This window comes from Schistocerca serialis, chromosome 6 (assembly GCF_023864345.2).
Source record: "Schistocerca serialis cubense isolate TAMUIC-IGC-003099 chromosome 6, iqSchSeri2.2, whole genome shotgun sequence".
Lineage (NCBI taxonomy): Eukaryota > Metazoa > Arthropoda > Insecta > Orthoptera > Acrididae > Schistocerca > Schistocerca serialis.
The window spans coordinates 629,316,519-629,329,192 of record NC_064643.1 but is presented as its reverse complement, the minus strand read 5'-3'; the positions used below and the strand labels follow the sequence as shown (position 1 = coordinate 629,329,192).

Below are 12,674 nucleotides of genomic sequence, written 5' to 3'. Positions count from 1 at the left end.
GAGATGCATTGTTGTTGAGGTGGAACAGTTAGCAGCAGACAACCTCTGGGGAAACTGCTGCACCTCAGCTGTATGAGGCTTACTCAGGCAAGTGGGGCTCTGTGTGATGAGAACATTACTTCGCTAACTGCTTGTGGACTAACATGAAACCCTTGAAATTTTCTCCTCCACCTCCCAGCAGAATGGGTGGGCCGCTGGTATTTATCAAAACCAAGTCTCTCACGAGGCCTTGTCTGACGAGTCCTCCCTGTGTGACAAGACTTTTGTAAGGGAACACATACTATTGGTCGGAATGTGCTTTCCATAGCTAAACAAAAGGAGGGAAGCTTTGAGAAAGTTTCCTCTTTCTACATGCAGAGGGGTTCGGAGGGCATAGCAGGTACATTAAAATCTGTTAAATATTTGCACAATGGACACTGTTGGTCAAAACGTCTCGTTTCCAACAACTGAAAAACCTGCAGAAGTGAAAAGCCTTGAGGAATATGCCATTGAAACTGAGCTACACACCACCTTAAACTACAGCAAATGTATTGTGAACATTCTCAAAGAAAAATCAAATGATAAGTGGGCTTAAGAAGGTATAGTCAGTGTGCAAAATATCATGAAGAGGGTGGATGGGGATATGCTAAAATTTGACTCCTTTATCCTTATGTTCAATAGCGCAAAACTCCCAGGGCATGTCAAAACAGGTTCCCTTTGCTTAAGTGTGTGGCCCTATGTCCCCAACCCTATGCGCTGTTTTAAATGCTAGCACTTTTTGGGAACATCACTTTTAAGATCTAAGGGAGAAGCCATGTGTAATAAATGTGGTAAGACCACTGAAGAAGGTGTTGTTTGTTCATCTCCTTTGAAGTGTGTGAATTGCTCTAGGGATGACCCTGTCTGTAGTAGGGACTGCTGTGTACACTGATCAGCCCGAACATTATGACCACCTACTTTGATAGCTGTTATGTCCACATTTGGCATGGACAACAGCAGCAATGCAGCATGGTATGGAAGTAATGAGGCCTTGGCAGGTCACTGGAGTTGGTTGGCACCACACGTGCTCACACAAGTCACCTATTTCCCATAAATTCCTGGGAGGGGGCCAGTGAGCTCTGAAATCACGTTCAGTCACATCCCAGATGTGTTCGATCAGGTTCATATCTGGCAAATTGGGGGGATTGGGGGCAGCACAGTACAGCACTTTGGAACTCACCAATGTGTTCAGGAAAGCAATCCATCACGCTCCTGGCCTTGTGACATGGCGCATTAGCTTGTTGAAAAATGCCACTGCGGTCAGGAAACATGATACAATCTGCCTTCTGTCAAACTTGCATAGATTGTGCACCTTCCCCATTCTACACACAGGCAGCATGCTCACTGGTACTACATGCACAGTGTGTGTGTGTGTGTGTGTGTGTGTGTGTGTGTGTGTGTGTGCATGTCTGACTTGAGGTCAGTCCTTGCCAGGTGATGCTGCTACCACCTGGATGAATCTATGTTGATAGAATTTCGTTGGTCATAATATTATAGCTGATCAGTGTATATCGTGAAGAATGGAAGATACAAGAGCTTACAACTAAGAAGTGCATCACAATATGGTGAGGCCTAAAAGATGTATGAGGCCATACTGCCCCCCCCCCCCCCCCCCTCCCACATCCCTCCAACATTTGCTACCTCAGTTGCTTCCGCTCATAAAAAGCCAGTTCAGAAAACAAGTACAGCTACACAAATGGAGATTGCTAGTGTCAGCACTAGCATCTGCATTTGTCATTGCGCTCCCCCCAGAACATCAGAAAAGGCCGTGGTTGCCGACATTGTTGAGATTCCTGCCTCTCCGAAGGTTGTCTGACCCACCATCCAGTGCTGCCCATACTGCCGCCACAGTTGTCTCTGAAACCTCCCCAAGGCAAAAAAAAAGGGCAAAGTGTTAATCACTGATTGAGATGTGAATCAAACAGTCCAATGATGTTGACGTCATTCTGACATCTCTCATGGTTAATCTCCTGAGCCGATGCACCTTGATGTTGGCCTGTGGCACTCATCTCGCGCAAGACTGAACCTCCACTCATTGGGGGCTCTACTCCTTTGTGGTAAGACATGGCGAAAGTGCAACCCCCTTGATTATTGGAACTCATACTACAGTGGGACATTAATGAGTTCAGGACTCCAGTGGAGGAACATAAATTCCTAGCAGAAGAGCACCCCATGTGCTTATGCTAGCGGGAAATGCATTTTAAAGCGTCTGATGCCCCTGTGTTAGGGGCTACATTTTCCATTCCAAGGATGACTTGACTGGGGAAAGGGCCAGTGGTAGGGTCACTGTGTTTGTCAATAACTTGTGCCACCCCTCTGCCTTCTCCTGGCTACTGACCTGCGAGCAATTGAAGTTGAAATTGTAGTGTGTTAGAGAATCACTGTTCTTTGCTGTATTTACCTCCGCAATATCCGATAGACTCTGCGGCTGTCACAGATCTTGTAGAACAACTCTCTTACCCATTTCTCTATTGGGTTACTTCAATGCCAGTAATGTATTATGGGACATGGGACTCAAACCCAGCTTGCCCTAAGGGTCAAATTTTGGAGATCCTCATTATGTCTCATGAGCTGTACATTCTCAGCACGGGCAATGCCCCTAATTTCTCAGCTGCTACCTGGTATCCTCAACCATGGACCTCTCTTTCTGCTCTTCAGCCCTCGCATATTCTGCTCTGTAAGAAGCAATGGATGATCTTCGTACCAGTAACTGCTTCCTATTGTGGATCCACCTACTGAATGGAGTATTACCAGACAGAAAGCCACAGAAATGGATGGTCAATAGAGCTAACTGGCTGCTGTTCAGTCAGTTGGCTGTGTTGAACACTGGGGGAGCATCCGGGAATGGGTGAACCACATCACACGAGTGATCCACCATGCCACAGACTTACCCATCCTAAAATGATCAGGTCATCTTAGGAGGCAACCTTTGCCTTGGTGGACTAGTTAGCGGGGCTCAGCAATCCAGGTCAGTCACGTGACTCTGTAATGGTTTAAATGTGGTCAACCAGCAGACCCCCCCCCCCACTCCCCTCGTTGTTTTGAGTCAAGAGAGCCAAGATTAAGGAGAGCAATAAAAAAGGTCACAACAAGCATCCCCGGACTCTATCAACCATTCTACCTTCTCTAAAAAAGTATAGGAAGCCATCAGGAGGATTTCCATTAAAAACAGTTGCTTACCATTAGCAGCAGTGCTGAAACAAGGCTATCTCCAAATGACACTCGGAGACATCTCACAGACAATGGCAGAACATTTTGCTACGACTACTGCCATGCCAATCAGATGTTCTGTTGCTGATGTGTGACCATAGAAAGGAGCCATTTGGGCCTCAATGCCAACTATTATGACTCTAAGTGCCTTTTTTCCATGTGGGAGCTGGATTCGGCATAGTCTGATCCTTGTGATCCTGTACCTGGTCATGACGAAGTGCTTTGACATTTGCAGGCAGCTTCGAAGAAAATTATCCTCGAATATCTGAATTGGGTATGGCAGACAGGCCAATTTCTCAACTACTGAACAGAGGCCATTTTTATATCTCTCCTCAAACAAGGAAAGGACCTGATAGTTACTGGCGTGGTGCCTTAACATGCTGTGTAGGAAAGACCCTTGAACGAATGGCTAACCGTCATCCCCCCTGGATGTTAGAGACAAGGCAACTCCTTTGCCACTCTCAATGTGCATCGAGAAGGTTTTGATCCAATGTTGACAACCTGACCCTACTAGAGGCGGCTATCCAGCAAGCTTTCCTATGTAACCACTGCTGTGTTGGTATATCCTTTGGCATCAGTAAGGTGTGTGATACTATTGGAGACAAGTTATTCTAGGGCAGCTCCACCAATGAGGCTCTCGTGGAAACCTGTTCATTCTCACAGCCCTTCCTCTGTAAGCTCTTTTTAGATATTGAGTTGGTGAAGTGCTGTTGGGTCATTTTGAGCAGTGAAAAGGTAGTGTTCCACAAGGCAGTTGTATAATTGTTACCCTCTTTGCCATAGCCATAAACAATATGTTTACGGTTAGGAGTCCTGGACAATGCTCCTTATTTGTGTATGATTTTGCAGTTTTCTGTTTATGCTCAAGTACTGCAACAATGACTTGCCAGTTGCAACTTACCAACTTACAGTGAAGAGGTTTTAAGAGTGTGCTTGCAAAGATGGGTTTTTCATTTTCTGCCAATAAGTGTGTGTGTGTGTGTGTGTGTGTGTGTGTGTGTGTGTGTGTGTGTTCATTTGAATTGTTTGCATTGTCACTTTACTTCACCTAACTTGCATATGCAGGAAACCATTCAACCTTTTACAAATTTTGTGAGGTTTCTGGACCAATGTTATAACAAGAATGAACATGATTTATGGAACATAGTTCTTTATAGAGCAACATGTGAGGTACAGGTTGTGCATAGCATTGAACATATAGACTGGACAACAGTAACACAGTGTAAAAAAAAAATAGGCCAAGCACTCATTTGCGAAGGCTTAAATAATGCCATTTCTTTGGCCGCTCACTAGAGTGCACTAGAAGGCTGACGTACGTGGCCTCTATAAGCACACCTGTGAACTGTATGGATGTGCGCTCTGAAACTGCGCACATCATCAATGAAGGTATGTCATGCCTGCCTTCGGGGAGGGGGGGGGGGGGGGAGAGGGAGGAACCACTTACATACATACATGCATATATAAAAAACACTATGCACCTAAAATGCATGGTAGAGAAAGAAAAAGCACTGCTACCTCAACAACACAATGGCGGGCAGACTCTTTCATGGTAATGTGAACCTAAAAGCTGGTAACACAACCTAGCCCAGGGGAAGACAGACGAAAACTCAGAGCAGAGGGACTCCAGTTGCTGATACGGAACTTGATCTGAAAATAAATTTACCTCATCGGCAGTGGAGAAACCAAAAGTGTTAAATGCATCTAACCTGAATAGGCCTGTGATATAGGAATGACCCACAACAAGGAAGGTTAGAGGGTTAACAACAGATAAGAGACAGGAGTGGAAAACTGACCTAGGATCAGAATTTGTTGTTTATTGTAGCTAACAAACTTCTGTGAAACCTTTGTGAGGGGAGGAGAGCCCAAATCCACGTATGTTTGTGTGTTTACTAAAGTCATTGCAGCTTTTGTGTCCACTTGCATGTTTAGTGCTGTATTAAACACATACAAGTTAACCAACAATTTGTTCAGAGAAATAGTTATTGTAGAAATATAGTTTATGTACATTGGTACTACTGTGTCTGCCATGTTTGAAGAGCAGTTACACACCGATGCACTGTGGCCTTTCTTTCAACATTTGTTGCAAACCGACCAACGCTTAGGGCATGCAGCAAGCTCATGTTGGATGAAGCAGTACGAGCAAGACAGAAGAGGGGCATGCGGCCGCTGATGTGACAACGGCCTGTTGCTGCTGTGGCCGTAACCAATGCTACCCCATGCGACTCTGAATTGAAGGTTGTACTGCTGCAACAGCTTCCCCGTCATCCTGAACACTTGCAGTGTGCGTAACAGAGATTGATGAGCAACTTCTGATACCTCACTGCATGCAGCAATCTGATTGCCTCTGGCCTGTGACACTTTAAAGGACTGTGCTATGTTGAGCACATCCATAAGCATCACATTCTCATATTGAAGTGCTTTCTTGCAGATTTCCCTATCCAGATCCGAATGAATAATAACATCATGTTCCATGTGATCAGCATAGGATTTGTGGTGAGTACCAGTGACTAATTTACAACAATGGCTCAACCCATGTAGTTCTGCAGCCCAGGCTTTGTAGGATTGGATTGGGCATTTCTGACAGTGGTGAAAATCTACACGTGTCGCAATGACGTGCGTTCTGTCACAGTAATAGGTTGAGAGAAGCTTGCACATTTCATCAAATGATAAGCTGGCCGGTTCTAGCGAAGGCACATGTTGGCCCAATGACTGAATCAGTGTGGAGAAAGCCTGGAAAGAAATGAAGCTCTACACAGGTTTGCATTGCCCAAGCAAAAAATGTGGAAATGTTGGTGTAACCATGCCTTGTAGGAGTCCCAGTCTTCAACCGATTCATCATAAGGTGGAAAGGGCGATGGTTGCACTGACTGGAGAGTAATAACTATATCTTGAAACTCTTCCATTTATCTGTGTTTGCATACAAAAACAACAATATGAGGTTGTGGGTCCACCTTGATGCAAAACACTTTTGTTATTTGTTTGTTTATTCCCCCAAACTAGTTTCAGTGACAAATATCTCCATCATCAGTGGGTTCTTTGATTCTTATTTACTGCATATCATAGCATGATATTACAATTGTTGCCACTGTTTCTGACATGTTTTCTTTGTTGCCATTTTTCTCAGCATATATTGTGTCATCTGCAGGGCTATTGGAAAGTTCGCAGCTTTTTTTTGACACATAGAAATATAACTTTTGCACCTTACTCGCGATCTGAAACATTATGCCATCTTGTTGTGGTTACCAGGTCTAAAGTACGTGAAGGCAAGGACCCAGAATATATTGAATGTCTTCAAGTGCCTTAGCCACAGGTCAAGGGGAGCAGACAGGTTGGGCCTGTTCCAGTTTTATAGAGGTTTCATGATATCACAGCTAGACTATGAGTGCACAGTATACGGCTCAGTGAGAGATCTTTGATGCTATCCACTACGAGAGGCTTAGGCTGGCCATGGGTGCTTAAAGGATGCCCCGTACCGAGTATTTGTGCTGAGGCTGGAGAGCTGTCACTTCCCATCTGGTGGAAACTGATCATGGTACATCAAGCGTATAAGTTCCTCGCTGCTCCGAATTCACCATTGTATTGCACTGTTGCTTGTCCAGTTATGGAATGCATTGTCTTCAGTCGTCCATGATCAATGAGGCCCTTTGGAATCCATGTGAAGTGTGAGCTGCAGTCCCTTGTTGTGGGGTATATACTGATTCATATCGGAGATTTTAACCAACTACAACTCTGGTTACTGCAGAGGAAAAGAATAATTTTAGATTTAGTGCAGCACAGGAGAGATTGCTCTCCTACTTATGTTTTTACAATGATATTTTCCAACGTTTTAACTGAGCTCCACAACTGGTAGCTGTATTCATGGATTAGTCTAACCAGGCAGTTTTCATTGGCTGCTATTTTGTTTTCCCTGATCATGTCCTCAGGATTTGGTTGTCTCCAACCTCATTGTCGTCAATGTCAAATTATTTGCATTCTTGAGGATGCTGGAGTAAATGAGATGTGTCTTGCCTGCGAAATTCATCGTCTGTTCCAACTCCCTTCATGTCCTTCAACCTCTGCAACCCTTGTATCCAGCAGATAAAGTAGTCTAGGATATCCAGGGTGCCCTTCTCCACTTACAAAGGCTGGGGAAGGATATGTCTTTCTGCTGGGTGGCAGGTCACATGGGTGTTAAGGGGAATAAAAGGGCAAGTGTAGCAACCAAGCAGGCATGTCGTGAGCTTCAGGTAATTTATTATGCGATCTCCCGGCGTGCTATCACTTTTCTGTTTAGGTGCAGAGTCATGCATCAATGGGAAGAAGAGTGGCTTGAAGTGACAGACAATAAGCTGCATCTAGTAAAGTCCACTCCACCTCCTTCCACTCATGCAGTGGGGGTGGCAGGGGGGGGGGGGGTGAGGTGCTCCTTACTTGTCTTCCGCATGGGTCGCAACCCTCTGTAGCATGGCTTCTTGTTCTGGCGAGAGGACCCTCCAATGCATGATGCTTGTGACGCACAGTTCTCTCTGTGCCACATTTTGCTAGAATGTGTTTTATTTTTGGACCAGAGCGCAGCAGCAGATTGACCAACAGATCTGCCCTCTGTTTTAAGTTACTTTCAAATGGCTGTGGATAGAGTTTAATGGTTTAGTGATATGTTCAACTTGTTTCCTAACATTTTTGGGAAGTGTTCTTAATGCATTAAAGGGTGACTGGCCCACCCATATTTTTTGTAACTGCTCAGCCATTCACACTTACCTACGTTACTATTTTAGCTCTTCTCTCACGATTCTTGTATTTTCAGTTTTAGCACCTTTTAAGATATTAGAGTGGCTTGCCCTGGTTTTTGCAAGTGGTGAGCTTCCATAGTGTTAGAATGCTTTACTCATTCTTTTGTGTTTTCTCTAGTGTAAATGCTTGTTCGCAGGAAAAAATGTATAGTAGTGAATAATGCAATTTATCTGCGACTGTCATTAGTGTGCTTTTACTTCCATTTTCTCTGGGATTTAAACAATGTGTAGGAGCATTCTGCTTGGACAGGCTTCTACAAATCCATATATTTTTCTTTAGTTTTTGTCATATAAGTCGTGTTTTTAAAGCTAAAGAGGACAACTGAGAGTCCTATGTGATTTCATTCTTTACTTTTAGTGCACAAATTGTTAAGTTTACTATTGTGCAGCAGATATGTCATTATCAATTGATTTACTCTATAACTGGTTTCTCATTTGTTCCAGAGTCCCTTTCAGTGGCTGGAACATTCCTACTCAATAGTGTTGTGTGCATGATGGGAGTTTTACTGATATTTTTGTTTGTACCAGAAACTAAAGGCAAATCTTTGCATCAGATTGCACAAGAACTGAAGAATGTGTAAGTATACATTTTTTACTCTTTTTTGCATTTTTAAAAATTTATTAAAATTTTAGTGTTACAGTCTGTTAAAGAAACTGATTCGGTAATATGTTTCTTCTAATTGATTTTAGTGTTTCATTCTTTTTATTGAGGTATGACAATACTGAATGTAGACAACAGCTGTTTCTTTGTCTTAGCCCTGCCAGTGTGCATAGAATTTGTATTCTTCCTAAACAGTTCTCTTATTTCGGTTTTCCAATGATAGTGATCTAGTTGTTATAGTCTCTTGATTTTATATTTTTGTTTTCATTTAACATTGACCTTATATCTGTTGATAATTTCAGTTGTTGGGAAGATCTTTTATTCCTTGTTTCTTGTTATTGACTTTCCTTGTTCAGGATCTATTCAATTATGCTACTTGCTTGAACTACTCCCAGAAATTTCATTTCTGAAATCTTATTCTTACTGATGCCATGACCTTTCTAGATTATTGATTCAGTCTTGTACAATAGAATTGCAATAGCCATTGTTTTTGTATATTCGGTTTCAGCACGTGCTTTTACATCCAATACAAGACACACAAGCTCAACTGAATTGACTTATTGTTTATTCACACAATTCTGATTATTTGAACAACCAAATTAAATGTACTTAGAGAGTCTTCCAGAGTAAACACCAAATGAACGAACACTTCTTCTGTAATTCTTAGTTGGCATAAAGGGCTGCTCTTGCTACTGCCAAGAATGAAGTCACCTGCTAGACTATATAGTGGAAACAAAAGTTAAGTTCTGAAATGCTACAAGTCCATTTGTCTTGAAAGCTAAGTTCTTTTATGAGTATGAATGATGTCAAATTAAATTTCTGTACTACAATCCTGTCCTAGTCCAGACCCGCCTAGCTGGTAGTGTCTGGTCCCTGGTAGCACAACGTCATGGTCAGAACAGCGTTGGTGAACAGTGAAATGGATGACGAAAGCTGCAGTCGCGGCGGATCTAGTGATGATCATCAAGTCTGGGCAGGCAATGTCAAAGCTTTCTGCTGCTCCAGCGAGAGCTTAAATCCTCGCTTCGTGGAGGATTACTTTGTTTTGATTGGCTGCAGAGCTGGGCCGCAGAAGCAGAACATAGTGCTGATCTGTGCATGCTGGTTCTATTTGTGCAATGATTGCGGTGTCAGTGCGACTGCCGAAGCTGCGCTCTGCTGGCGTTCTCGCTGACTTCCTTGTCCTGACAGAGTCTGAGCGGAGCCATAGGCGATTGAATATTGAGGGCAGCAGACATTCAGCTGCTGGCACTCTGTGGTAGGTGCGCCACAGAACCTGCAGCAAAGTTCTTCTACACTCTCCTATTCTGTCGCTCTTCTGCAACAACTTAAGTAACTTGTTGATGGTACCTCTGTCACATTCATGTGTGGCACTGTGTGCAGCATAGCAGAAAACAATCTAAGTTTATTTACTATTGAAGCAAGACATTACTGTGTTTTTGCCTTTTGAAATGTAATAATTACACATCTTTGTTACAGTATCTAACAGATATATGGTTTTCACCAAATCATACAGATAAAAATGGTGCAGTAGTAAGACACTGAACTTGCATTCACGAGGCTAGCGTGTCTCTCTCAGTCCAGACTTGTTCTCTGTGTCTAATGATCTAGTTGTAAGTGGAAAATTAAATCTTAATCTTCCTTCTTTACTTCTAACAGATCCTCTCCAGAAGAGTTGTAACACTTCGGTCACTGATAAATAATAGTGTATGAATTGCTTTGTTTAAAATAACATCCTTGCAGACCAATTGATTTTCAATAACAGTTGCCATAGTCACATTCATACATGTGATCTCCAATAAAAAATGTTCCTGGAACTTGACAGTGAACATTAGTATAAATGAGTCATAGATATGTACAGCCCTATTAATGGAAACAGATTGTTACAAAATGATGAATGGTAAGATATCTCCCCTAATTCATATGCTCCAGAATTAGCTCCATTTGTGAGTGATGCTAAGAAAGTGGCAATGGCCCTTCCCTTACGCATCTGCTAGTCATAATGAACATTGGACTGTATTCTTTAGGACAAAAGAAAATTTATTTTTCATTGTAATCCCCTTTTATATCAATGCATTTGCTTAGTTTGGAATTTAGACTATTGGAATTTTGTGTGTAAGGCTTTTCCTGATCCACAGTTTTTTTCTTGTAATGTTTCTCACTGAAATTAATTGATCATTTTTGTAACATACTCATTATGATGAATCAAACCCATGATCTACACAAAAGTGTAAGTAACATGTAGAAAACTTATATAATCCAAATGTGTCTTTTTAGTTTTGGAGTCAAGGTGTGTGAGACAAACTTTACACACACTTTTCTCTCCTTCAATACAGAATGGAGAATGTCTTGAACGCTTGTTTTAAGAATGTCTTGAACACTGATTTAGACATGTTATTCCACTGCAATTTGTTACACAACAGTGTTGGCACACTATGGGTGGATGTCCACTGCTTAGCACTACCTGCTCACATGTGTCTGGTTGAAAGCGCATCTGTTGTTTACAGTTGTTAGTTCAAGATGCCACAGTAGTTACCACATTGACATCACTTACATGCCGGAAATAAAATCTGTCTTGGAACTGTTTCAATGCATCGTGTGTGACTCTGGAAGCTGGTGTATGCTTTGTGCATCCATCTTTTTATAGACACATCAGTTTCTACAAACTTTCACCTGTCACCATTTCTTCATCATTTATTTGCTCTGAGAGTGCAACAGTCTCTGTTTTCTCAGCGTTTTCTGACTTTTGTTATTTAACCGTGCACGATCTTTTCTGCCCTTAATACACTTCCTTGGCACACATTTCTCCAGAGCACTATTTAACAAACTCTGCCCATAATTCTTCTACATCCACAATATTTGAAATAATGTTGTCCATTCATTGTCTAAGTAGGATGCTAATAACTGCTCATCTATTCTTTCCAGTACAAAACCTCTTGTAGCATTCTTTGTGGGTCTGTTAACTCCAGTAACCAGTATGATGACATCATGATCACTAAACCTGACCTCTGTAGTGACACCGTCAAAAATGTCAGGCCTGCCCATAGCTACAAGGTTGAAAATATTTCCATGGCTTGTGAGATGTCGAACTTGCTGCACGAGATAATATTCGGAAAATGTGTTCAGAAGTACTTCACAAGACTGCCTCTCCATACCACTGCAATGAATTGATAGACTTGTATGAATGGGCAGTAGATCCACATTCCTCGGTGTGAATGCACAAGTACATCCAACCTCCTAGGGGAATCCCACGGCAGCTAGCATGGAGGAAATGGACAGAGACTGTGGATAGGAAGCACTTATAGGGAATGTTGATTGGCCATGAGGTGTGCTGAGAAAGTCCGCGCAGTTGCGGTAACATTGTGTCTCACGATGCAGCGGTTGATGAACTACACTGATTCTACATAATGTCCCAATGCAACTTACATCAGTAATCCCTTCCCTTTCCTTTCCTTTCCTTTCCCCCCTCCTCCACCTTCAATTTACAGAGAATCAATACGTTCCAGTCGCAGCCACATGGAACAGAAAATGGCATATATGCCCAGCTATTTGTAAACTGATTTAATTATGTACAAAGTACTCATGGTACAAACATGTATGTAATGAAAGGGCAAGAATTATCGTACAGAAATGATGTATCAGATGTTGCAAAAAGGTGAACAGTGCAGCAAAACACACGCAGTTTCTCGCTGTTGTGCGCCACACAAGATGGTCTGAGTTTTGGGCATCTATCCTAGAAACTATTCACTTTAAAATATTATAGCTTGAAACATATTTGTCTGATATTAATGAGATTTTAATAGATTAAGAAATGGCACCCCAGACCATCACTTCTGGTTGTCAGGCCATATGGCGGGTGACAGGTCGATATCCAGGGCATATCCAGACACATCTTCATTGGTCATCTGGGCTCAGTTCAAAGTGGGACTCATCCCTGAAGACAATTCTGCTCCTGTCAATGGGATTCTAGGCTGAAGATATGTCTGGACAAATCCCAGACAGCAGTGGGTTACTAACCTGACTTGTTTGCCATATGGCCTGACAATGAGGAGTGATGGTGGGATGCCACTTTTTGT

At 42.5% G+C, this 12,674-nt stretch overlaps 1 protein-coding gene across 1 annotated transcript in view; it reads left to right on the top strand.

Moving 5' to 3' along the window:
* LOC126483776 (solute carrier family 2, facilitated glucose transporter member 10-like) overlaps positions 1-12,674 on the top strand; it is a 65,174-nt gene that overhangs the window by 47,068 nt on the left and 5,432 nt on the right. The window contains exon 6 of the mRNA XM_050106932.1: positions 8,442-8,574. Coding sequence (XP_049962889.1) covers positions 8,442-8,574 — 133 coding nt within the window. The remainder of the gene's footprint in view (positions 1-8,441; positions 8,575-12,674) is intronic.